Source organism: Pezoporus occidentalis, unplaced genomic scaffold (genome assembly GCF_034315485.1).
Source record: "Pezoporus occidentalis ecotype Australia unplaced genomic scaffold, CSIRO_AGI_Poc_V1 ctg54, whole genome shotgun sequence".
Taxonomy (NCBI): Eukaryota; Metazoa; Chordata; class Aves; order Psittaciformes; family Psittacidae; genus Pezoporus; species Pezoporus occidentalis.
Genome location: NW_026915877.1, coordinates 3,229,166 through 3,253,350, shown reverse-complemented (window position 1 = coordinate 3,253,350; position 24,185 = coordinate 3,229,166). Strand labels below are relative to the sequence as shown.

Sequence of the window (24,185 nt, the reverse complement as noted above, 5' to 3'; positions counted from 1 at the left end):
CTGAGGGTTTATTGAGCTTGCAGGGTACAAGGGGGATGCAGGGTAGTTTTTGCGCGGGCCGGTTGCTGTTGGTTTAGACTTTCTTTTTTCTATTTTGTAATGTGTGGAATAATAAATAAAAGTAAGAATGGTTTGCTAAAATTATTTGTCAGAATTTCAGATTAAATAAAAATTATTCAATTTTTTATACATGCAGAAAAATCTTCTTCCTCTATCACACTATATACTTCATCTCACAACCCACCCTGAACAGTCTATGTTTCTAAAAAGAGAATTGGCTGTTCGCAACATAAATTTCACTTAAAAGCCACAGGAAAAGGCAAATGTGATTCTTCTAACCAGATCACTCTCCTAATTGTTGTACTAATTATTCTAATGTTAAACTCAATTATAAAAAAAAACCAAGATCTAGCTACCTTAAAAGCATAGCAGAACTGATTCTCATACCTAAGGAACAGAGTTTCTTTAAAAGAAAACTAAACATAATGGCATTTTACCTTTTCTTTATTAATATTACTAACATCATTAAAAATTATTGATGTCTTCCTGGATTCTGTACATCTGATATCATGCTAGTTTTGGCATTTAAAATGATACCTTCTCTAAATGGCTTCTCCTTGTTTATTTGGTATTTGCTTCTACACCTTTCAGTTACTATGAAGTGTGAGCAACAACTCTGAATGGTGAACTTAGTATGACACTTGTGACTTAGGGCAAGATTTTAACGTATGTAACTTAAAAATGCAAATATATATACCCATTCCCATATTCTGGTACCTACCATTTCTCCACCTGTTCAGCTCCAGCTCTAGATGCTGAATAACATTCTTTAAACTCTTGTTTTTGTCTTTTTCCTTCTCATACTTTTTCTTCCACTCCTCTGCAGTCAGCTCCAGATTCACAGAGACTGTGTTCTTGATCGTCTTAGCTCTGTACAACAAAACAAGTTGTCAGTTGCTCTGCAACATTTAACTTAATAGAACAGTAAGGATTCAGAAATTTTTCTGAAACACAAAGGGAAACTACTAAACGTTTTCAGTTTCCTGAACTGCAGTGCCACAATTCCATTTTTTCCCAAACCCTCAGTACCATTACTCCTGGAAGCCTCGACAGAAATTTCTCTGTATCAAAATCCAGCAGCCACTGACTTAGAGTGGCTTAGACTTTTTCCTCCAAAAAGGGACACTCTGGAAACAGTTCTTGGATCAAGGACAAAACCAAATCCTGTCATTACTGTTCTGCTAGGTAAGCTACCACCTTGCAGCTTCTTCTGAAGTGAGACCCACAGTACAGTATGCTGTATCAATGTCCATCCACAGTCTCATCCCATCTCTTAACAACCACCCCTTGAACTCCACCAACAAAACTCAGCCACATTTTCAGCACCACAACATGAGGGATGTCAACACAGTAAAGCAGAGATACAGAAACTCATAATTCTTGAAAGCTAAGCAGTGCTTTAAAACACATTTTCGGGGGTGGAAGGAGGAGAACTGCTGTCACCACCAGGTAACTCAGTTACTGGGCTGAGGAAAGTTATCACTGGGGAGGAAGCCTAAACTTGTGCATGTGCCACTGCAGACTGGTTCACGAGTTACTGCCTCTCTAGGCAAAAATAACACAAAATTTAAACCGTTCTAACCATGACCACCACTACTTTATTACTGCTTAGCTTCAACTGAAACTAAACGATAATATCAGAAATGCAAAGCAAGCAGGAAGAAAAAAAAAAAGTGCAGAACCTACTCTAGGAAATCTACATTTAAAAAGAAAAACCAAACAAATTGGTATGGATTAAGAAAACTTTGTATCTTTGCCCTTCACTGCTCTGAGTCCCTCCAAATGACTCCCACGTTATTGAATAAAATACAGGCTAAGTAAAGGAGTAACAGACAAACCTCCCACTAGTTTGTAAAGCATAGGCTGAAACACCAGTGTAAGAAACTACACCTGGGAATGGGCTATGGATGCACTGGCTAACTCTCCTCTGGGGCAAGCATGTGCACTTAATTATGCTGTTCACAGCTCCATTTACTGATTGTAAAGCATCCTTTAAATGTGGCCAATCACTAAAAGTCCTGAAAGTTTGTTTTGTCAGCAAGAAAACACTCCTGTATTTGTGCCCCATACTGCACTCCACTGATTTGCACTATGCAGCAAGCAGGAGTTTTATAACCTTAGAAATATTTTAAAATAACTCTCTACTTTAAAGATAACAGTTAGCTTTTACATACTGTCCCTGCCAAAAGCATGGCTCAAGTTTCCACTCATTTAACTGGGGGTAGGGGGGAAAATGCCACACCATAAAGTTTATCAACTACATTATCCTTTGTTGGATAAAGTACTTACTAGCAACTACAATTAAAAATAATATAAAACCACAAGAAAAGATGGAGCAGAAAGAAAAGAAACTGACTCACTTGTAACAGAGGAGTACATGCACATGTTGATTAGTACAAGTGGGCCTGTGAAGATGAATTTTACTCCTGACACTTATTTTAATGGTGACATAATTCTTTTTTTGCTAGGGAAAATGGAAGACCCAGTAATCACCCGTGACTCATGTACCTTCCCTTTAATGTTATTCAGGTCCTTAATACTGTCACATCAGAAAAATGAAACACCACAACCAAAGAGCATGTAAAAGAACCACTTCCCATAGACAGCAATATTCCTATCCAAAACATGACAAATAACCCTGTGTATGTATAGTATGTGCATTGCTCTGCAGTCTAGTGCATCACCTGTCCTCCTACTTGTGTTTCCTTTCCTACAATTAAATGCTGTCCACAAAGAACTCCTGTTTTAGCCCAATTCTATAGCTTTTAAACAAAGAAAAACCCCACAATAAACCCCAACCAAGCACTGTCTCAAAGTATTTAGTTGTTTTCCTAGTTCTTCAGCTGACATTGTAGTCAGTAAGGAACATCTCAAAAATGTTTCTCTCCGTAGAAAAGTGTTAGTCATGTCACATCACTCCAATCTCTGCTAGCCAGGTGTGCAGAATCAGTCTGAAAATTATTTTGCCCCAAACAGGAAGATAAGTTTTACTTATTACTGAAAAGAGAAAAGAAACTGAGAGAAATGTAAGCTGAAATAACATGGAAACTGGACTTCCCCTCCACATACTGCTTCAAGTACTCAAGCATACAACTTCCAGAGATCCTGGAGCACTACAGAGCAAAACAAAACACTTCTAATTTAGATTTTAAAATAAAATATTTTTTAAAAAGCTACATTACCTTTTAATCATCTTAATGTGAACTATTCTATTTTACTGCTTACATTACTTTTTACTTCAAACTAGACCCTACAGATAGTTCAGCATAACAGCAAGAAGACTGAGAACTAACACAGTACCTACTCATCTACTTAAAATTAATTGTTCCTGTTGCTGCATTACTGCCCTGGATCCCTATCCAGAATGAATCAGCAGGACCTTTGTGACTGCTCTTTAGGTCTACAGAGGTGCAAGATTCACATTTACCTGACATCACCTGCAGTTAGAAAATTGTACATGGGGAGGTTTAAAATGAGGTTTAGACTATTAAGACATTTGAACTTCTACGATCAACAAAAACAGTGCAACTCATACTTCAGAATTGTTATCACTCTTTGTTTAATTCCTGCATCTTAATATTTGCATTTTCTCAAAATTTCTGTGACACATATGAGATTTCAGTAAAAGCTTACATCTTTAATAACTTAAATTCATGTTCAGCATAGAATGCTGAATTAAAACTGCATAGCAACCTTTAACCTGATTATGTTAATGACCACTTCCTCCTTTTAAATTCCTTTTTCATAAAACCTTACTGCAGTGACCTGCAAACTTCCCTTTGGGGAGTTTTTCCTGCATGCTGCTTTTTAAGTGAATAGCTTACAGTTCTGCAGTAAACAAAGGAAACACTGTAGAGGAAGCAGAGATCACAGAATTTCAAGCTTTTTGCAGTTACCTTGCTTGCAGCACACCTTTCACAAATCCCAGCAGCAGATGACAAGGACCAGTTAATACACTGGCTCTGGCAATGCCAGATGGAGAGCATGTTGCAGAACTGTTCTCCAGCCCTAACCCATACTAATCCACAACTTGCCATTAAGAGGCATTGCAGCCAAAGGCAGCTATTGTCCTGCCATTTCTATGTACTCTTGCATGAACATGATAAAGAGATCATCTTCCCTCATGAAAATCTAAGGAAAGCTCACATTAAAGGATAAAAGTAGGGCAATGAATTAATAGAAGATTGTCAGATAAATTCTTTATTTGTGATCTTACTTTCCAATATAAAATGCTTCTTAACAGTGTGGGGTTCAATGCAAAAAATTATGCCTGGTGGAAAAACAACCCATTTTCAGAGTAATTCACTGCATTGTACAAACTGTTAAATAAATGCTATTTCAAACAATCATAATTTGCTAGAATTTTTTTCTGCTATTATAAACTGAAATGAGTAATTTTCCAAGGTATCAGAGTTCTCCTCAATTACAACAAAAGCAGTAACTGTGTAATGAGCCTGATTTATTTTTGCAAACTTTCCAAATATTTTGCAAAATAAAAAAAAATATTAAAATTATCTATTATATAATGTATATATTATATACAATCAATACATTAAAATTTAAAATATATACTATTATAAAATATAAATAAATATCAGTATTTTTGCAAACTTTTCCAAATGGAATATATTTATTTCATATGGCTATTGCAAACACATACGGAAGAGAAATTTTCTTTCTTTCCATACTTACTCTGTCCTTGCTTTTATCTGAGGCCTTGTCCTAAACTGTTAAGATCCTTCTAATACAAAAATGTCCATGAACTATCATGGACATGTATCAAAGTTGTGAACATCACACAGAGCCCAGTCTTCATTTTTCTTACCAGTAAAAGATGTTTTTTTACAGTCATAACAATAATCCCTGAAATGCCATTCAAGGAGAATACACCTCTTAAAAGCATCAAGAGCAGTATCAGATAAAGCAAACCTGAACATTTTCCACTGAGTTAGCCAACAGAAAACTGCCTAATACCATTATCTTCCCCATAAAATCTCAAAGAACTATGATAACACTTTGTATTTTCTGCAAGAAAGATTACCAGAGCTTAGAAGTAGTGCAGCTGCAGGCCAACATTAATATTTATCTTGTACCACAGGGAATGAAGAGACAGTTTTCTCAAATTCTACAGTACTACTTTGTAACAGCTCCAGAAACATAACCTCCCTATTTTAAACTGCCTACTCATTTCACTCCCCTTGGCTGGCTTGGAACATGTGGAAGAGCCCACACAAGTGTCATGCGGCCTAATGCCTAGTAGGACTCACCGCTGCCCAAACATCAGGGTTGACTTTGTTTCTGCTTCATTGAACACAGAAGGAGAACAGCATATAACAATAGTAGTTCTGCAGTTGCCACCAAGGGAATCCTGAAGTATTCGGGTCATTTTGCTGTCTCGGTATGGAACATGGGTTTTCTAATCAAATATAAGTAAGAGACAAGAACAATGTTTTAAAATAATGATATCGTAATGAGAGAGAACATGAGTCAACAATGACAGGTTTAATGGACTTGAAGTATACAATCCTGAAGAGTAATTGTTTTGACTGTGCTAAGATCGGATAACCACTCAAGTGAAATTCAAGAAAATGAGTTTCTTATCTTTAGCAGAATAGCAAAAGTGTCACTGGTTTGTACTTGGAAAGCTAATATTTTCTTCTTCCTCAATTGAAATGTTAGCTTATTTTTTTATGCGCATGGCAAAGAAACAGATAAATAAAAAGCCATTCTTCAACAACACAAAACAGGATTACTTACAGTTCCTTCTGCCAAGGCAGATATCACATTGCCTAAAGCAGACAAAGACTTATTGATATTTTTAGCTTCATCAAGAACAGCACCCTCTGCTCCAGTTTTGCTGACCTACCAAAGAGAACACGCAATAGTCAGGCTCAGCTATCAGTGAGCATCTGTACAAGTACGGCTTCAGTGCATAAAGTGTAACAGTTAAAGATACCCTTGGAATTAAAACAAAGCAAGCTTAACCTCAGCGTGAAGAAGGAGAATTTTTTATGCACTTTTCTGTTAGTAGAAGCCTGTAGTAATACTTCCCTTTTATTCCAGCGTAAGAGCAAGTTGATCCTTACTTTGTGAAGGGAAAAGCTGGTAAGGCTGTGCTCACCTGAGGACACCTGGGGACTACTTCCAAGTCTGAACGGCACAGGAATATTCTCAGCACACACTTACTGGCACAGTAAGCATCTTGGCTTTGTATTTTGCTTGCATGGACCGAGAATATGAGGGTAGAAAAAGCATGATCTTGCTCATCCTGAAGGCAAGGTTTACTGGTCCACAAACTGGATCCCAAGGTGGCCCAGTTGAGAAGTTCGGTGGCCTAAGACCAGCACTCTTTTAGACAGCAACACATTTTTATCATCTTTCCTGTCTCTCTTTTTCTGGGGGGGTGGGTAGGGTGGGGAAGTGCACGAAAACATATAATAAAGCCATATATTTTTCTCTGTATTAAAACTACAGAATCTGTACTTTCCTCTAAAAATGCCACTTGACATTAAAAGAAACATAACTGCATTTTTTAAGAAGACAATCTACCAAGGAAACCTCATTTCAGGTTTTCTGTACAATGTCCAAAAAAAAAAAAAGAACCACAAAAGCATAGTTTTCGGAGAAGAGTAAAGCCTGACTACCCACTCATTTTCGAAACACCACACTTTCTAACCACCACAAAGTTATTAATTTTACATTTAGTAGTATATGCAATAATAGAAATTAACATGATTAATTACTCTGATGGATGGCTTCCACATTGTACCAACAGGTTATCAAATAGTGTGTGCAGTGATCAAACCTAAAAGTTGTGTGGTCTATCAAACAAATACTTTTATTTTACTTCTCATTTTTGGAAAGAAATAGAAATCTGCCACCACAATGAAAGACATTGCTTCACCATGAGTAATTATTTTGACATGGGTTGACTCAGGGTTTTTTACAGTGAGGGTGGTAAAATGCTGGCACAGGTTGCCCAGAGAAGTGGTGGATGCACCATCCCTGGAGACACTCAAGGCCAGGCTGGATGTGGTTCTGGGCAACCTGATCTAGTTGAAAATGTCAATGCTTATTGCAGGGGGGTGGACTGAATGACCTTTGAAGGTCCCTTCCAACCCAAACTATTCTGTAATACAGCTTGAATAAAGAAATCCATAGTGCTGCAAAATGGTGAGGTTTATGATTTATTTCATTTACAATGAAACCATTTTTAACACTCCAGAAGATGTCAGAATGAGAACCTGGAAACAATGACATTTTTTGCACTGCAGTACTGTTCTAGACCATTACTCTTTTGGCAAACAGATACAAGTTCTTTTCTGGTTAGTATTTTTCTGTATTTTCTGTATCAAAAGAGTCATTCAGTGAGCTTCAAATAGACTTCAGCTGTGTAACTGCATTAACTGCTGTTACTTCACTGATCCAATATGAGAAACAATTACAGAAAACCTAGAAACAGGACATGTCTGAATATAAGCAAATTAAAATAGCTGTCTCATTTGAGAAGTTCCATAAGCATTACACTACTTTCTACAAATACCCATAACTAAGTGTAAACTATATAAAAATACTCTGGTTCAAGCCACTTCATTATAAACACAGATATATTACAGCTTTTGGGTTTTGCATGTCATACCAATAGTTCTGATCTGCTCCTTTTCTCCACCCCACATGGAAGAAACAAAAAGATTGACATACTAATGATAACCTCAGGTAAGGCTTCTGTAAAACCTAGCTTAGTTGGCACTGACACACATTCACATTACCAGTTTAGTGATCCCACTAGGATCATTCAGCAGTTAAGGTAAAAGGGAAGATTACCTTCTCACTTCCAGCCAAGTCTACCAGGTAGAGCTTTCCACTGAGTTTTTTCTCAGTTTCCACATTCTCTTGTTTAATATTAATAAGGAAGATACTGTGGCTCCTAGAGCTGTGTTCATTCATATCTGCAATCATATTTGAAAGGTTTTGTTTAAATGACAAAGAAATTCTATTTCATCAGAGCTTGCCTATGGCTAGCAAATTCAAAAGTACAAGACCACTCACTGGAGAACCCAGACCGCTGTAGTGACAGAAGTGTCCATGCCAAGAGCTGCAAATAAAGCTCACTCACTGACTACAGAATGACCTCCTGCTTTCTCCCAACATGACCAGATGAACCAGCTTCATGCTAAATGACAATCTTGGGAAAAAAGCTGGTTTGGTTTTGTTTGTTTTTTTTTCTCCTTTCTTTTTTGAAGATTTTTTTGTTCCCTTGAAGCAATAATATTTGACCAGAAATAGTAAAAATTCATAGCATAAGTAGTGTTTAAGGCCAGGCTGGATAGGGCTTGGAGCAACCTGGTCTAGTAGAAGGTGTCCCTGCCCACGGCAGGGGGTTGGAACTGGGTGAGCTTTGAGGTCCCTTCCAACCTAAACCATTCTAGGATTCTGTGAATAATAAAAAAACATTTCACAGATACAGTAAGAAATATAGGTTCTGTCCTTTTATGCTTCTTCATAGACAGCTTACACAAAAAAATTATGTGATATAACAGACACTATTTAGACATAGAACTACAATGAGTATGTTATGCCCAGCATCCTGGACAGACGAATAATTTTGAGCTGAGCAAGAGAATTTAAAGAGAAGTAAAAATAATTGCTGGGCACATCTCAGTCCAATTGTGTGAGATCTCACAACATTTAGCAAAAGTTATTTTTTTCAGAGTGATATTTATTACTTAAGTAGTTAAAAATCCTTCACCCAGGCCACAGGTAAAACACAAGCAGTTAGTGTCAGCTTCAGCTTGTTGTAAGTTTGATTGCAACCATGTTATGCTTGAAGTTTCATAAAGTAGCAAAAAGAAAGCACTAAGAATCAGTAAACCATTTCTCATCCATTTTCTCTATTTTCTGTTACCAGAAACCCCACTACCACCTTTCACCCATTCGCATTTGTAGCAATGTTTGTAGTTCTTCGAACTCCCTTTTTCTTCTCCACTTCCAAACTCAGGTTTTTCAATAATGCTTCCAAATTTGCTCCTTGGATTTCAGTCTAGGTAAAATTCATTCTGTGTCAGCTTCTATCAGAACTTTTCTGTGTGCACTGAATGCAACAGGTGGTACCACAGCAAAAGCTGTATTTGGATATTTTTTCTTAAAGAGAATAGCAGAAACAATGGAAGGAAACATTACTTCAAAAAAAAAAAGATAATTCATTTCTATTACTATGATGAGAAAGGCATGGGATAGCTAAGGCAATATAGTATTTAACAAAATGAGAAGGTAGAGACATGGAAGAGAAAGAAGTTACTCTGTGTGCCATAAAAAAATCAATTTATGTAGTAAAAAAATATACGAATACGCCACCCCAAAGATCAGAGTTACAAGCTGTGGTCCTGCCAATGTGACTGCTTGGATCAAAGACATCTTACAGAATAAACTGGGAACAGGCCAAAGATACCCATCCTTTTTATTACCATAATGCTAGTAGGGTGCATGCAACACAATGTCAACAAATCTGGCACAGGCTGAAGCAATTACGTTTTCTAATTCAGGAAGATTTGCTTGCTTTGCCATCATGGGAACTCAGTCCAAGTCATTGCTTCACCGAGATAACTTGCAAGAGATAGGCAGAGTCTGACAACTGCTCTGCAGTCTTTGCCTGCTGTTTGAGCAGTGAATTATTTTGAGTTCTAGACTTGTAGCACAAAGAAGAGAGTATCTATGTAATTTCAGTTAGACATAATTTCAAGATATCTATACTGTGTAACAATATATATTTGACACTTTATATAAAAATACTATATAATGCCATGTATTAAATTCAGGAGTTCTCAAAGCTGAAAGTCAGTAACTGTTTCTGTATGCAGTGAAGCAGTGAAAAAACGTACACACTATTCATTTTAAAGCGTTATAATTTGTGCATCATTACATCTTTCACATACTTTGTGAATGTGAAGAATCAATACATCACTAGGAAGCTACAATCACCCACACTGTAAGCCAGAAAAGCCTTCACAGAATACTTACTTGTAACGGCTACATGACGGTTAGCTTTCCCTTCATCAATGACATCCAAAACTTCTTCAGGACTCGATACAAATCTTTCTGTACAACCCTAGAAAAATGCAAGTTGAAACCAGAGAGCTTTAGGAATAGCACTAGCACTCCAAATGCCATCAGGAAGGATATTTAGCACCGATGAACAAAATAACTAGAAGAACCATCAACATCCAACATGATCATTAGCAAGGCAGTGGACAAAAGATGCCTTTGTATGACTTTCAGGGTAAATTGGGAGAAAATTTTCTTTCACCAGATTAAAGACTTGATACAGCATATATTCCCACTACTAATTTGGGTTAGATTACATACCCAAATTAGTTTCTCTCTCTCAAACTACAAGACAAGATGCACAGTCCTTGCTCTCTGCCTTAATGCAATATTACTGCAGGAATTATTTTATCTTTTTTTTTTTTCCCCTCCTGAGGATGAGAATAAACAGAACAATATTTTATGTGTATTATTAAGTCTCATATATGCTCATTACATTATATTTAAGTGAGGGCCCAGGAAGTTATAAAACAAATTCCTAACCCAACAAATCCGTTCTAAAATATTGTGAGATTATAGCACATACGCAAAAAAATTCAAGAACAAAATCCTTCAAAATGTTCTCTTTCATATCTGCCATGAAATGGGAATATGAATCCTTAAAATTTAACACCATACTATCAAAATGTAAACGTTTAAAGTTAGGAAAATAAAGCAAACATGATTCAAGCCTGTTAATATTTCCAGAAACTATTTAAATCCAGGGACCGATACTATTTGAACATTCACGACTCCAAACAAGTTGAATCATTTCAGCAAACACACTGGGATACAAATGGAAATGTGTAAATAAATGAGTATGCGAGAAATAATGAAAAACTGAACATCAAATTTTCCCTGTACCTTAACATATGGGACTCTGTTTTTATCTTCATGTACAGCGAGGTTTGTCTTTGACACTAGAAAAAAAAGATGGCAATCATTAAGAATACTCCACAGGTAATAATGTGTCAACTATAGAACTGACAGACAAATATTGTGAACATATCAATTTTGTGAGAACTGCAGTTGCTTCCCACTCCTTATGAACTACCAATATTTCTCTTACATTAAACTTGTTTCTTGTTCTGTTCCCCTTGTACCTGTTTCTTTAAAGCTAACTTTACTCCTCAAAAACTTTTCTTTATTGCGTGGATCAGTAAAATGAACACAGACCAACTTGGATTTTGCCAAAGCAGTAAGAATTTCAAAAGAGACAGAAGAACTCGCAGGAATTCAAAACAGCTCAAATACTTGTTCTTGGTTTTGTGTTACAATTAGCACATATTTCTGTCTTCGGACTGATTCACACATGCAATTCACACTTTCACTAACATACAGTGCACATACACAGAGACACAAATTGTAAAAAATACAGATCACTCCCAATAAATTCTACCTAACAGAAGCAAAGCAAGGAATACGTTGAACTGAATGTATCCAGAGTTAACGGGGGTGGGGAGGAGGAAACAATCAAAACACAACAAAAAACAATGGAACACTATATACATTATTACAGCTTGACTTTGAGAACATATATTGTCAGTGAGGCTCAGACCTGCCTTAAAGTCTGTAAAATTCTCTGCACCCTTTTATAACCAAGCTATGCAGCACTGCAGAGGTAGGCGCACAAGAGTTAGAGATCAGATGACTTTAACTGCTAAATTCTTTTTTACAAACCCATACAGCTACTGTCAAAGAAAATAGCTGTTTCTCCTTAAGCCCTGATTCAAAGCACTACACCAAGCCCAAAAACACTTAATCACACAAGAAATGCAACACTTACCATCAAGTAGGTCCCTTATTTTGTCCAAATATATCTCAAAGTACGAAACCTAATTAAGAAACATTAGATTTATACATCTTTGTACCTATATTTCCTTATCTGCCAAAATAAAAAGCACCAAACTAAAAATAAAGCCCACTTCCCACATAGTTTGAATCGCATCTTCCATGTGAACATCTGTGTATTTTGCATGATTTAAAAGCCACTGATCTTTCTCCCTTTTACCAGTGATTCATCAGGAATGTATAGGAAAAAAACAACTTCAGACAAATCTTATCTTCTTTTTTGTTTTTAACACAGCAAAATTGACAAAAGTGTTGAACAGAATCAAATCAATTTGGCTACTGTCATACCAGGATAGCTGCACCACGAGAAGGGTCAAGTTTGACAACTGTAGGAGGTATACTGATATTCAGCAGCACAAAAGGAGGCAGCGCCTTCGGTGGTTTAACATACAAGTTATATAAGCCTAAGCAATATAAGCAATATATAGCAAATTCAATTTAAAATGAAGCATAAATAAAAGTTCTGTCTTGAATAAAGTCCCAAACAAGAAACTGAAAATGAGATTTTCTGTAACAGAGAAACAGACAATTGTCCTAAAAAAAAAAAAAAAGAGAGAGAGAATGAATGAATGAATGACTTTCTTAACAAAAGGGTATTCAACCCAGTAGCAAACACAAATGTGTTAGGGGCATGGTACCTAGCCAGACCCTAAATAAGCTTTACCCAGGGATTATTTAGCTAGAATACTAGATAGCTAAACTCTAGGTATCAGTAAATTCTAGCTATTTAGTAAATTATCTTTTTCTCTCATGTGAAAAATAAATCATGTGGGGTTTTATACCAATGAATTGATCTTCCTATGTGACTACTGCTATTAAATAGAGATATATTTTGCTTTTATGCATTTTACTTCACCTGTGTCCCATTTAAAGCCATCCTCTGGATCAGCTCATTTTAACAGTCCTGGTCTCCCAGACTTAATTCACATGCTTTATATTATCCTATTAACACACTGCTGAGGACCAACACACCTCCCTGTTTTAAATGTGCCTCTACTAAAGCAGGGAAATGAAGAAAAAAATGATGTTAATTTTCAACACTGGCTCAGTTATTAAAAGAGTATGACAGTTTAGTTAAATTCTTGCTCCCACTGACAGAACATGCATTTCTCTCAATGACAGCTCCTTGTATAATCACTCACTCATTCACTGTTATTTAGGCAGCCTTTCTGTTAAGATATTCATAAATGTCAACTATGGTAAGAAAACCACTGAAACAATTCACTGCTGGTAGAACATGATTTATAAAATGATAATCATCTGCCAGGACAGGAATTTACTACATCTTGTACAAGGGGGTCCCCATCTGTTGGTATCCAAGTGCTATCATGTAGAATAGCAACACCCACAGGACAACTTTACAGATTACAAAGAGAAATCAGTGTCATTCCTATGGAAGACATTTCTATAAAAATTCAGAGGTGTCTCTTCTTAAGGAGCTCAATATTTTAAAATCTAAGATCTATTAAAATATTCAGATGGTTTATTTGTAATTCATACATTCTTCTGTGTGTACTTCATGAGCATGCCCACAAACAGGCACTGCTAAGAATGTTCTCAATACAAAATGACCTAGTCCTTCTGGAAGATCAGTGGCTATCAGAGGTTCTCTGATTATAAAAATACATACACACACATATATCCCCCCAGAAGTGCTTCAAGTCTTTAATGCAAGCAGCACTAAAAATCCACTCCTCTCTAACTTGTTCAGCACAAGAGAGACAGAGGAGAAGAGCTTCATTCTCAGAGAGCATCACCTGGTCACAGCAGGAGAAGGGACAGCGTTTTCACACTCTACCTGTGCTCAGCCACTTAACTGTACTGAAGCCATTTAGGTATAGTGTATGCATTTTGGGGGTGGGATGACAGAGGAGTACTCATTTTTCACTGGGTAATTTTACTGATGTCTGCCAGGAAACAAGATGTACCTGACCCCAACTCTGCCAGATGGACCAATGCCTCCTGCCATGGCTGAAAGCTCTCCAGGAGACTGGATGAACAGTGGGAATTAAAGGTCACTCAAGAAATTTGAGAGATCATATGGCTGGGATCAAGATAGGGACATGGAAAAACACAGTAGCTGTCCAAATTGAGACTAAGACCACCATCTTAACGAATTCATACACAGGCTTCTGAGAAAAAAAATTACTTCTAAACATCTTTCTGCAAATTGCCCAAAGCCATCTTTCCTCCATTCCAAACCCACACACTATACAGGACAGCATGTCAGTATTCTCACAAATGTCATGGAGATCAGTGGTATTTATGGTCATAAGTAATGGGGCTTAAGTACAGTCTTTGAGGAAGCTGAGGTGTTTTCTTACCATGTTGATTAGCCTATCAACTGTGGTGAGAGACAAGACAGTCAACAGACTAGCGAACTTGAGCTGAAAACACACTCAAGAAAAACTTCCATCAAAGGCTAGTAACTGTACTAGGTTACTTCTAGTAAATATCCTTAGTAACATAATGCTTTTTTGAGTTATAAAAGGAAGAAAGGAAAAATTCTGAAGCACAATGTTACAGTATAAATGCAGATTTCCCATCCAGCTCCACTCTCTTCTGTCCAACCCATTACATAACACGTCATTCTGCATTTACCTTTATATGAAACTCCAGGTTTTCATCCATGGAGTAGATGTGATCAAAGATGTCATGTGCAATTCTTGGAATAATTCCCATGAGCTGAGGGTCGTGCAGCTTTCCCTGCAGACACAAAATCAAACCATGTCTTGGAAAACCATGTCTTACTCAGGCACAAGAGAGGAGAAAGCCTTGTCCAAACACACTTTCCTCCAGCAGGTCCCTATGAACATACCTCCTGCTCTTGTGCAGAGGATTCACTTGCTGTAAGTGCACAGAAAAGGTGGCAGAAGAACTCAAAGTCTTAGCACTCTTCACCCAACGAAGCACCTATTCGTTTTGTCAGCTCCTGCCATTTGCTAAGCGTCCTGTCCTGCTGCTATTTACACTGCCACTCTCCAACCAAAGACAGATGAATAAACACAAATGTACAAATAACAGCCCAGTTCTCCCAGTTAAATCAGCTATTTGGAAACATGTCAGAAACAAGAAGTTTTAAAACATTTTGTTTCTCTTTCACTACTATGCTAGAATACTAAAGGGAAATCTGGGTTGCAGGGATTTGAGGCTTAGAGTAATATATTCCGATTTGAGCTTGCTGGGCCTATTGCCAGGGAGCTGTGCCTTACGAATGCTACTGTTCTCCATGTTAATTTGTACAACTACCTTCCCCCTTTCTTTCAAGAACTGAATATTAACTAAAACTAACAATTTCCCTGGTGTGTGGCTCCTTTTTGCATTTCTCTTTTTGACAGACACATGCAGGAAAACTAACACCACTTGAAAACTGAATAGAAAAATAGACTTGAAATAAAAACCTTTTCTGACTACAGGATACACTTCACTGTTAATTCCAAATGTTTTATGAAACTGCTGAAATATGCAATAACAACTCAGTAGTTGTAAGAATCCATCAGAACACAGCATCTAGAAACTGTAATACACCTTTTGAATATATCTTTGTCCAAATAATACTGCCCATATCAGCACAAAGCATGTCACTCCATACAGTGGTAAGGAATTTTATTTTCTTTTAAATATAGTGGGTAACCATACAATTCCAAATCATGGGAAGTCAGATTTAATCTGTATTTGCTAAAAATTATTAAACACCAGATTTTTTTTTTTTTAGCAAAATAGCAAGAAAATCATACAAGTGTACATATGTTTTTCAGTATTAAGCATGTCTGTGAATGACTAGTGGCTCAGATTGATGTTTTGCAAGTTTCTCAACCTTCATTAGTATACTCAAATATAATCTTCCTACACATGGCTTCCTTTTTGCTAAAGCTGGTGAAATGACAACTTCTAAGCATCAGCCTAGGATAAAGAAAATTTCACACAACTGACAAAATCTCTCTCTCTGTCTCAAAGCCTGCATTTAAAGTAGTTACTAGGTTTCTGCCCTGAAAATACCTAAATATCGGGGGGGGGGAGGCATGGGAATATAGATAAATCAGTTACATCGCTGCTGACTGCCTTCCCTAAAAACCAGCACTCAGCTTATCTAAACCATGCATATTTCATCTATATTATGCTAATAATACTGCCTTCTGCAGCAAAAGCATTAAGTGCTATACCATATTCAACATCTTATTATGCTTCTCAAAAACTAAAAAAGTCCTTGTCATATGATACATCATTTTATTTCACAAGAATGAAAAAAAAGGGTGAATGAATAAACTAAATCCCTGATGGAGGGGAAAACTTTGCACAAGCACACATCCCAACATTGTTTTACCTTGCCAGCTCACTACTTGGTTCTGTCACACAGTGCAGTTATTGAACAGAGACTGCGATACAGTTTTCACACTATCCATTTCTTCTCCCTGAAGAAGTCCTTGAAAAGCTCACTGAAACCAACTGACTATCCTGTATTACTGCATGGAGAGGGTTTTCCCAAAGAGGGAAAAAGGAGTTTTTCCTAAACTAGGAAAAAACAGAGATTAGTTGATACTTCTTCAGCGCACATAAATCCAACCAAAGGTACGTCTACACTATGAAGTACTGCAAAATGCATGATTCCTAAAGCGGCAAAGGCAGCTATAGAGCCAAAAACGCTAGAGCTAGGCAGCATCCCCTTTTCTGGAGTTGCTTTGACCAAGCTGCATCATTATCTCAGCCAAGGGATGATTTGAATTCAAAGATTTGCTGCAGAAACTTCTGTCTGCACAGAGGTGCATCAGCTTTGGGATCACTGCACCAGGTAAACATATCCCTTACTAAGTGTGGGGAAGAGACAACTGACAAAAGCATCTGATTAAACATTCTTCCAACCCCAACAAGCCCTGTAACAATTATGATTTCTTTTACGTAGCTTTCTCCAGCTCAGAAGCGAAATCAATCTGTAAAACATGATTAAGTATAACTCAATCACTGCATCTACAGCTTCTTGGGCTCCAGGCTTCTCGCTATTTAAGTCAGCAGAAACTACAGTGAAACAAGATCACATTCAACACTTCAAGAAGAGTTAAGATCTTTAAAAGGCTGAAACACCGACAGTCTGTCATGCATTGAAAAATACTCATTTTTTACTTTATTATAAATGGATTTTTACTAAAAGACGATTGAAGCAGGTCTTACTATAATTTATGGAGACCATAAACTGGAAGGGAAGAGAAAGGTAAAAGGGTAAAAGTAGGATATTCACAGGAGAGCTGGAATAAAAAAATTAAATAATAATAAAATTAAAAAAAAACACCCGAACAAAAAAAAAACACCAAAAACAAAACCAAAAAACCACCCACAACAACAACAACCAAAAACTCATCAAAAAAACCCATCAAAACACCAAAAGCCACTCTCATGGAGTTAGCTGTAACCTCAGAACAAGTTTTAGACATGTGCTGTTGCTGCTACGCTGATACTGCAGTTTGTAAACTAACCCAAAGCACCCAGATGGAGAGTTCTCTGCTCATTAAAGCCTCTCATTTAAATAATAACTTTACTTTCTACATTTAAACATAGCAGGCAGTAGCTACTGAAATGCATCGTTTGAGACAGTGCAGTTTTATTTCGGGATGTTGACACAATAACTACAATCTATAAGGATTCAGTATTGAAAATTACTATAATGTCAAAGCCCATCAATATAATTTTATGAGCAAAAATATGCAATTTTTAAGAAGGTATCTATCTTGCTATACAGGTTGATAAATGCTTTTTCTAGCACAGGAGAAGAACCTATCTCTGTCAGAGAGCTTATCGTGGCTATATTACACTACCATGTCCTGTTTAAGATTAATATACTATGAAGTAGTTCACCAAAAATCCTCCATAACAGCTTTATCAAGAGGATTTACTATTTCTTCAACTTCAGACTATTTTTTCCTTCCACAACATACTTTAGCAACTTTACAAGAGGATGTTAGGTTAAAAGGGGGATTAAAACTGAATATAGGTTTGGTTCCACTTTAAAATGACAGCTTTTTCTTTATTAAAGAAGTAAACCAGCCATTTTTCTACAGTCATTTTCTTTATCACAGCTTGTAATTCTGAATATAAATTGGCTTTAAGAGATCTTTCCCCATGCCATGTGGAAGCACCAGCTCAAGCCCTGCAGACATTTTGATTTAATTACATTCAGAGCTGGTGGATTACTCAGCCATTGTGCCATCTGTGAGGTCTGAGCTAGTGATTTCCCCCTTCCTCACAAGGACAGACTTAATTAGATGTGAGATACCAGTTATTGCATCCTCCAGGAAAGGAGCAACTGTGGCAACTGAACAGCAAATTCACCAGGGCTTTTTGGCTCATAGGAATATTGCTTTACTCAGCCTTCAGGTTAGGTAGGTCACCTGTGTTAATCATGTAGCAAAACCATCTGATGCTGTTAAATGAATGAAAACTAACTTTTTCCTTTTATTTAGCAAAACTTTGTTTTAAGACCTCCCATTTAATGTTCACAGTTGAACTGAAATGCTCCAAGCTTGTACAGCATTGTGATAGAACAATCCTATGTGAGGATTAAATGCTTGAATGATCCTCCTTTTCTAGCAAAGGCCTAAAATATGTAAATGTCTTCTAATTGAACAGTTAAAAAAAAGTAATAAATAAACGCAGCAGAAACTGACACACCTCATATAGCAGAAATATGAACAGACTTGGGACTTCAGCCACTGGAATTTGGTACAATTTGGCATTTTTCTCCTCCAAAGCAACAATTCTCAAATTCATCCGTGCTGTAGCATGTGAGAGTGATATTCCCAGAAGGGGAGTGCAAATGAGAAAACCTATAACCAAGGCAGGAATTTTCGTAATCCTGCATGCAAGGGAACTCTACAGACCCTTATCACTGTTTTCATTTGTGGATTAACAAATCTCACTCAAATCCTGTAAAATACACACATCGCTAAACTGTTAAAACAAATACGGAGAAAATACTTGATATTTTTCACTCACCACTTCTTAGTCTGGCTAGATATCTGTAGACGTCTCCTGAAAATAAACCCTCCATGTTGAAAGAAATACTACAGCTTAAAAAGCAACAGAATCTAAACATACCCAGATCTCTTTTTACTTACAGCTGAGTGCACCAGATAGCTGGCTTGTTCAAGTAATTGGTACATATAACTCTACTGCTTCTACCAAACTGAATTAATTTTGCCACTGTACCTCCATAGTATGTGTTTTTCCTGATGATGTCTGCCCATAAGCAAAGATTGTGCCATTGTACCCTTCAAGAACATCTGCAAGAAGAAAAACAATTAAAACTCATATTGCCATCTTAAAGCTTGATTATCATAATTTCAAGTCTTCCACAATGTTGATGCTCAATTAGAAAATAGTTTGTGCAATAAACAAAAAGAAAAATATGACACAACCTTTAAGAAAAAAAAATTCATAATAAAATCTAAATTAAAGAATTGCAGAATTATTGACATCCCATTTCCCTGAGGGGAAAAAACAAAGCTCTGGACACTAGACATTTTCTGATATACCTGTGTAACATGGGAAACAGAAAACTGCCTGCATTTCAAATGCACCACACAGAAAATTAAACTCATACTGTGCATTGTTACTACTATATCACCCTCAACAGTTCATGGCCCCATTGATTTTCAAGCTTGTCTGTAAAGCGTAAGAGGAAAGCAAGAAGAAAGTCATATAAGCAGAACTGGCTTTATTGAAATATACTTCTCTCAAGGGAGAATGAATAAATTTATATTGCATTAATATATATAAAAAAATCCACTTTTAAATTTGCAGTGGTTAATGTCTACAATAGCTTTTAGAAATCCATGTGGGCTGTAAACCAGCTGGTTCTTAGGCACAGTCCCATGTCCATTCATTGCAGCTGAACGGATTACTGGGTGGGACTTGCTCCAGGCAAGTGAATTTGAAGTCTTAAGTAAGGGCACCTACTGATGCAGCTTTCATGTAAGAATAAAAAATAGAGTAATATTTACGATAGTTGCTCATAAAAAAAATGAAGGAAACCTCCAATCTAAAAACCCCACACAGCTCACACCAGACTCTTGTGAATGATCCACCTGGTTCCCAAATGCAGCAAGAATGATGCTGGCCAGGATGCTCGCTTAGGGATGCCCACCTTCCTTCTGAAATATTTATTCTGTTGCTCACCCCTCTATATCTGTACTAATACAGGCTAGCAGGAGAAAAAAAGAAGTTTGCGTGTGTGTATTTATAGGAAATATATACACATGACTATATTATATAATATTACATATGCCATATATGTTGCATTTACATAAACACAAACACATATAAACTCCTTATTTGTATTTCCATATGTCTGTGTGTAGCTGGTCCAGAGAGAAAGAATACTTAAATATGATACATTAGAAAAATATAAAAAGAATGAAGAAGAAACAAACATGAAAAAAAATCAGAGAAAAAACATAGAACGGTTATTTCAAAGAAAAGAAATTGATAAAAAGAGAAGGAAGGAGATGTTTTTCAAAGACAACTGCTACACAGACCCAACACTTCCTATACAGCAATACTGAGTAAGGATGAAATGGGAATGAAGACATCTTAAAAATATATATTCTAATTAAACACACAGTGTAGCTATTTAACTTGTGTCAGAACTGTTTTGGAGAGCTGAAGAGAACAGACAAGCCAGAGGCTGTATAGACCTCCACAAAGTATTGCTGGGTAAATTTTTCGAATCTTGAAATCTAGGAAAATGACAAAGAGATTCTAATTACTGTCATTCTGGTATTAACATTTTGTATAAATTTAGCATCCTCATCTGTTTACAAAAATAGATACTCTGCTTATTCTTGCTTTAGAGAAACAATGCTTAAAGTAAGTAATTATAAATAACAATTGCATAGATAAAAAAACAGATGTCCAGGCACAGATGCAGTGCTATCTTGAGTTCATGCCTTCAACCCATTACTTCACCTTCTAAATAGGACCATGTTACTGGTTCTTTCAAAACATTCCCTCACCAGCTCTTTCCTGAAGGGAACATCTCATTCATTTTCAGTTCACCACAGAATGAATTTGAGTGGAAGTGCTACAATAAAGGTAGCTTGAACTCAGGAGAAAGCAGGTGGCAAGCCTCACTCCCCCTCTGCACTACGTTCAAAGCCCATTCACTTGAACTTTTACAGGTGCAATTTGAGTGACTTTTTTCCCCAATAAATCCTCAATATATTTTAAGCATTGGCTTTGGGAGAAATTAAAGTATTAATGAGGCAAAAATAGCTGCTTAGCAAATTCCTGAAGACTGGTGAACATTAAAACCTTAAAACGAATTCTGCTAGGAGTTCCACTCAGCTTGCACTGATGGGTCTAAATCAGGCAAACCAGCAGAAATATGAAGCACTGGACCAAGGAGGTAGAGGCAGAGATGCAACCAAGGATTTGCAGTGTAAAAACAGTGGCCACAGCTCACAGGAGAGAAAAGTTGTATCTTTTGTATAAATACAAAAATTTTATTTCCTTTAAAAAAATTAATCAGATTAATACTAAACTTCCAAATAGCCTATAGGCAAGGCATTATTTAATGAAACTGTATTTGAAACTTTTTAAATATAAAGCTTAAATATAAATATAAAAATAATATTTAAATATAAAATTTACTTAACTTTTCCTTTTAAACACACACATGTATAAGCACAACAGGGAAACAGTCATATTTAACTTTTGAGGCTACATCCAGTTGTAAGTACGCCATATCTATTGTGTATGGAAGCCTCCATCTCTGTCAGCCAGAAGGAAGGAAAGTATTTGTGTTTGAATTTTTTTATTCTAAACTAAAATCTTGCTGTAAGTTAGAAAATAAGGAAGGTTCATTTTCTTCTTCAGATGGAAATCAGCTAAATGAGCTACAGTGTCTGGAAGAAGCAAAGAACTAGTTTCAAAGGTGTTTAGGCATCAAAAAAAATAATCATCCCGGGGCAGAAGAGGTGGGGGGGTGGTGGGGCTCAGAAATCCTTGAGCCAACGTATGCAACTCTTGCTTGTTTCTAAAATACCACTTGGCATCCAAATGCGTTTAAATTCCCAGGACATTTGAACAGAATCTAAGAGTTTGCTTCTACTATGTCCTCTTTTTGACAAATCCGGTTAACTTAGAAAATTAAAAAAATAAAAAAAAAAAGAAGTTTGAAGTAAAAAAAAAAAAAAAAAAAAAAAAAGGCTTATTATGCCCAGGTGAATTCAAGGTACAGCATCAGCTCTATACTGGTACACAGCCTAGGGGGAAAAGAACCTAATTAATCAACTGTTATGTAAGAAAATTGCTCAGAATTTGCATCAATGTATATTAAGATACATTCTGCTTGAGGAAGCATAGGTAAGCAATTTACCTTCCCAAATAGCAAAAAATACTTTGTTTCACAAAAAAAAAAAAAAATAGCCTTTTGGCCTTTTGCATCAGCTGCAATTAAAAAACGCCAATGGTCTCAGTAGTAGAAGAAGTTATTTTTGTTGGAAGGCTTTCCACATTAAGATAGTTAATATACCATCTGTCAGTTGAAGAAAGAGAGAAGACAGTCCCAGATAGAAACAGCCTGCGCAAAACTTAAAGAGTGCGGGAACAGGAGGGGAAACAACAGGTGAACAAAGTGACTGAATAAAGATCAGCTGGGATTTTTACATAACTTAACAAACGAAAAAGAGTCAAAGTGCTTTTCTTAATTCCTCATCTAATTCTTTCTATAATGATTATCAGTTTGATTTACCCTTCCCATATAAAACAGCTACTCAACTCAGCCATTCAGCTGCGGCCAGATGGCCTTTTTCATGCTGAGTATGGACAGAACAGGTAGCAATAGCCTAGAACGGCAGCTATTGTGTAAGGGTACAACACAGACTTACTCATGTTAGGGACCTAGAAAGTCCTTCCAGCAGCATGGGAGCACTCAGCAGAGCTCTGCAAAAAATGGCCAAGGGGAGCTGTGGGCTGGAGACCTTGAAGATGGACCATTGACCAGTTCAGGAGTCTTAATGGCAAGAAGACAAATGGCTCTATGGAAGCCCTTTCAGCCTCATTTCTAAAGCCAAATTTTTAGCTCTATACTTATCTTTTCCATCTCTAAGCTTTCCAGGTTCTGCAACTCAGCATTTGAGGCCTGTATTTGTAACCAGAATAGAAAGTCGATAAGCTACGCAGTGAAAGCAAGCTCACCACCTAAAATATCATTAAAGCAATTTTCTCCTCCTCATGGAGAACACTAATGTGCAGATGTTCACACACACACTAACATGCTCACAGCTTGGGCCATTACATATTCTCACTCACTGTAAATGTACGAAGAATGCAAAATCCTGATGCAGACATCCATCTGTGTAGATTAAGAAGATAAAGCTGTTTTCTGGCAATAGAGAGCAATTGGAAACACAGCAAAAATGGTGGCAATCACACACTATTGTTCCCTTTCAGATTTAGCGATATTTCTTAGTTTGGTTAAAAGAAATGTAAACATAAGTTCCCAAGCTGTGGTCAAATGCACCAGTGATGATTTCCCACACACTTCCACTACCAGTACTTCTGCCCTTAGGGGTACCTTGAATGAACACCATCCCAGCACCCACTCTGATTCAAATTGCTGTAACACACATATTGCTTCTCCTCCTCTAAAAAACATTCCCGTTTCTCACGTACGGAACATGAAACACTTCGACTTAGTCATTGAGTTGTTTACTTAAACCTAATCCCATTTCTTCTTTAGTGATGAAAAAACTCATTTAGGTAATTCTCATTGTAAATATAGTTATAACCATTGTTCTAGAGACTGCTAGGCCAGCTGGCATTTTCTGTGATAACGTTAATCACAATGAAACCATCAGCCATTTCATGGAAGTATAATGAAATCTGGTAACAAATGGTAACCTTGAAAAGCTATCTAAAAAAGTCTCAAAGACTTGAACAGTGTAATGCACTTAACTCATATTTCCATGTAGTAAATTACATTGTTCCAGTCTATCAGAAAAAGTCCTATCCATTTCACAGTCTTCAATTTATTAGGCTTTAAACTGGAAATTAAACCTAAGGAAATGTAAGCCTAGAGCTCCAGAACATCATTCCAGTAACAGTGTGCTCTCCCTCCTCGCCTCCCTGTTTTGCACTCTTTCTTGCCCCATCACTGTCCTCACTTTCTCTGCTTCTCTTCCTCCCCCCCCCCGCATTTCTCT

General features: G+C 36.8%; 1 protein-coding gene across 1 annotated transcript in view; it reads right to left on the bottom strand.

Annotated features, from left to right (window-relative positions):
* Positions 1–24,185, bottom strand: part of KIF5C (kinesin family member 5C) — an 83,312-nt gene that overhangs the window by 30,929 nt on the left and 28,198 nt on the right. The window contains exons 3-11 of the mRNA XM_062637745.1: positions 19,189–19,262; positions 14,593–14,697; positions 11,927–11,975; positions 11,005–11,060; positions 10,078–10,165; positions 7,885–8,009; positions 5,818–5,922; positions 5,328–5,476; positions 782–930 (exon numbers count right to left, since the gene is read on the bottom strand). Coding sequence (XP_062493729.1) covers positions 782–930; positions 5,328–5,476; positions 5,818–5,922; positions 7,885–8,009; positions 10,078–10,165; positions 11,005–11,060; positions 11,927–11,975; positions 14,593–14,697; positions 19,189–19,262 — 900 coding nt within the window. The remainder of the gene's footprint in view (positions 1–781; positions 931–5,327; positions 5,477–5,817; positions 5,923–7,884; positions 8,010–10,077; positions 10,166–11,004; positions 11,061–11,926; positions 11,976–14,592; positions 14,698–19,188; positions 19,263–24,185) is intronic.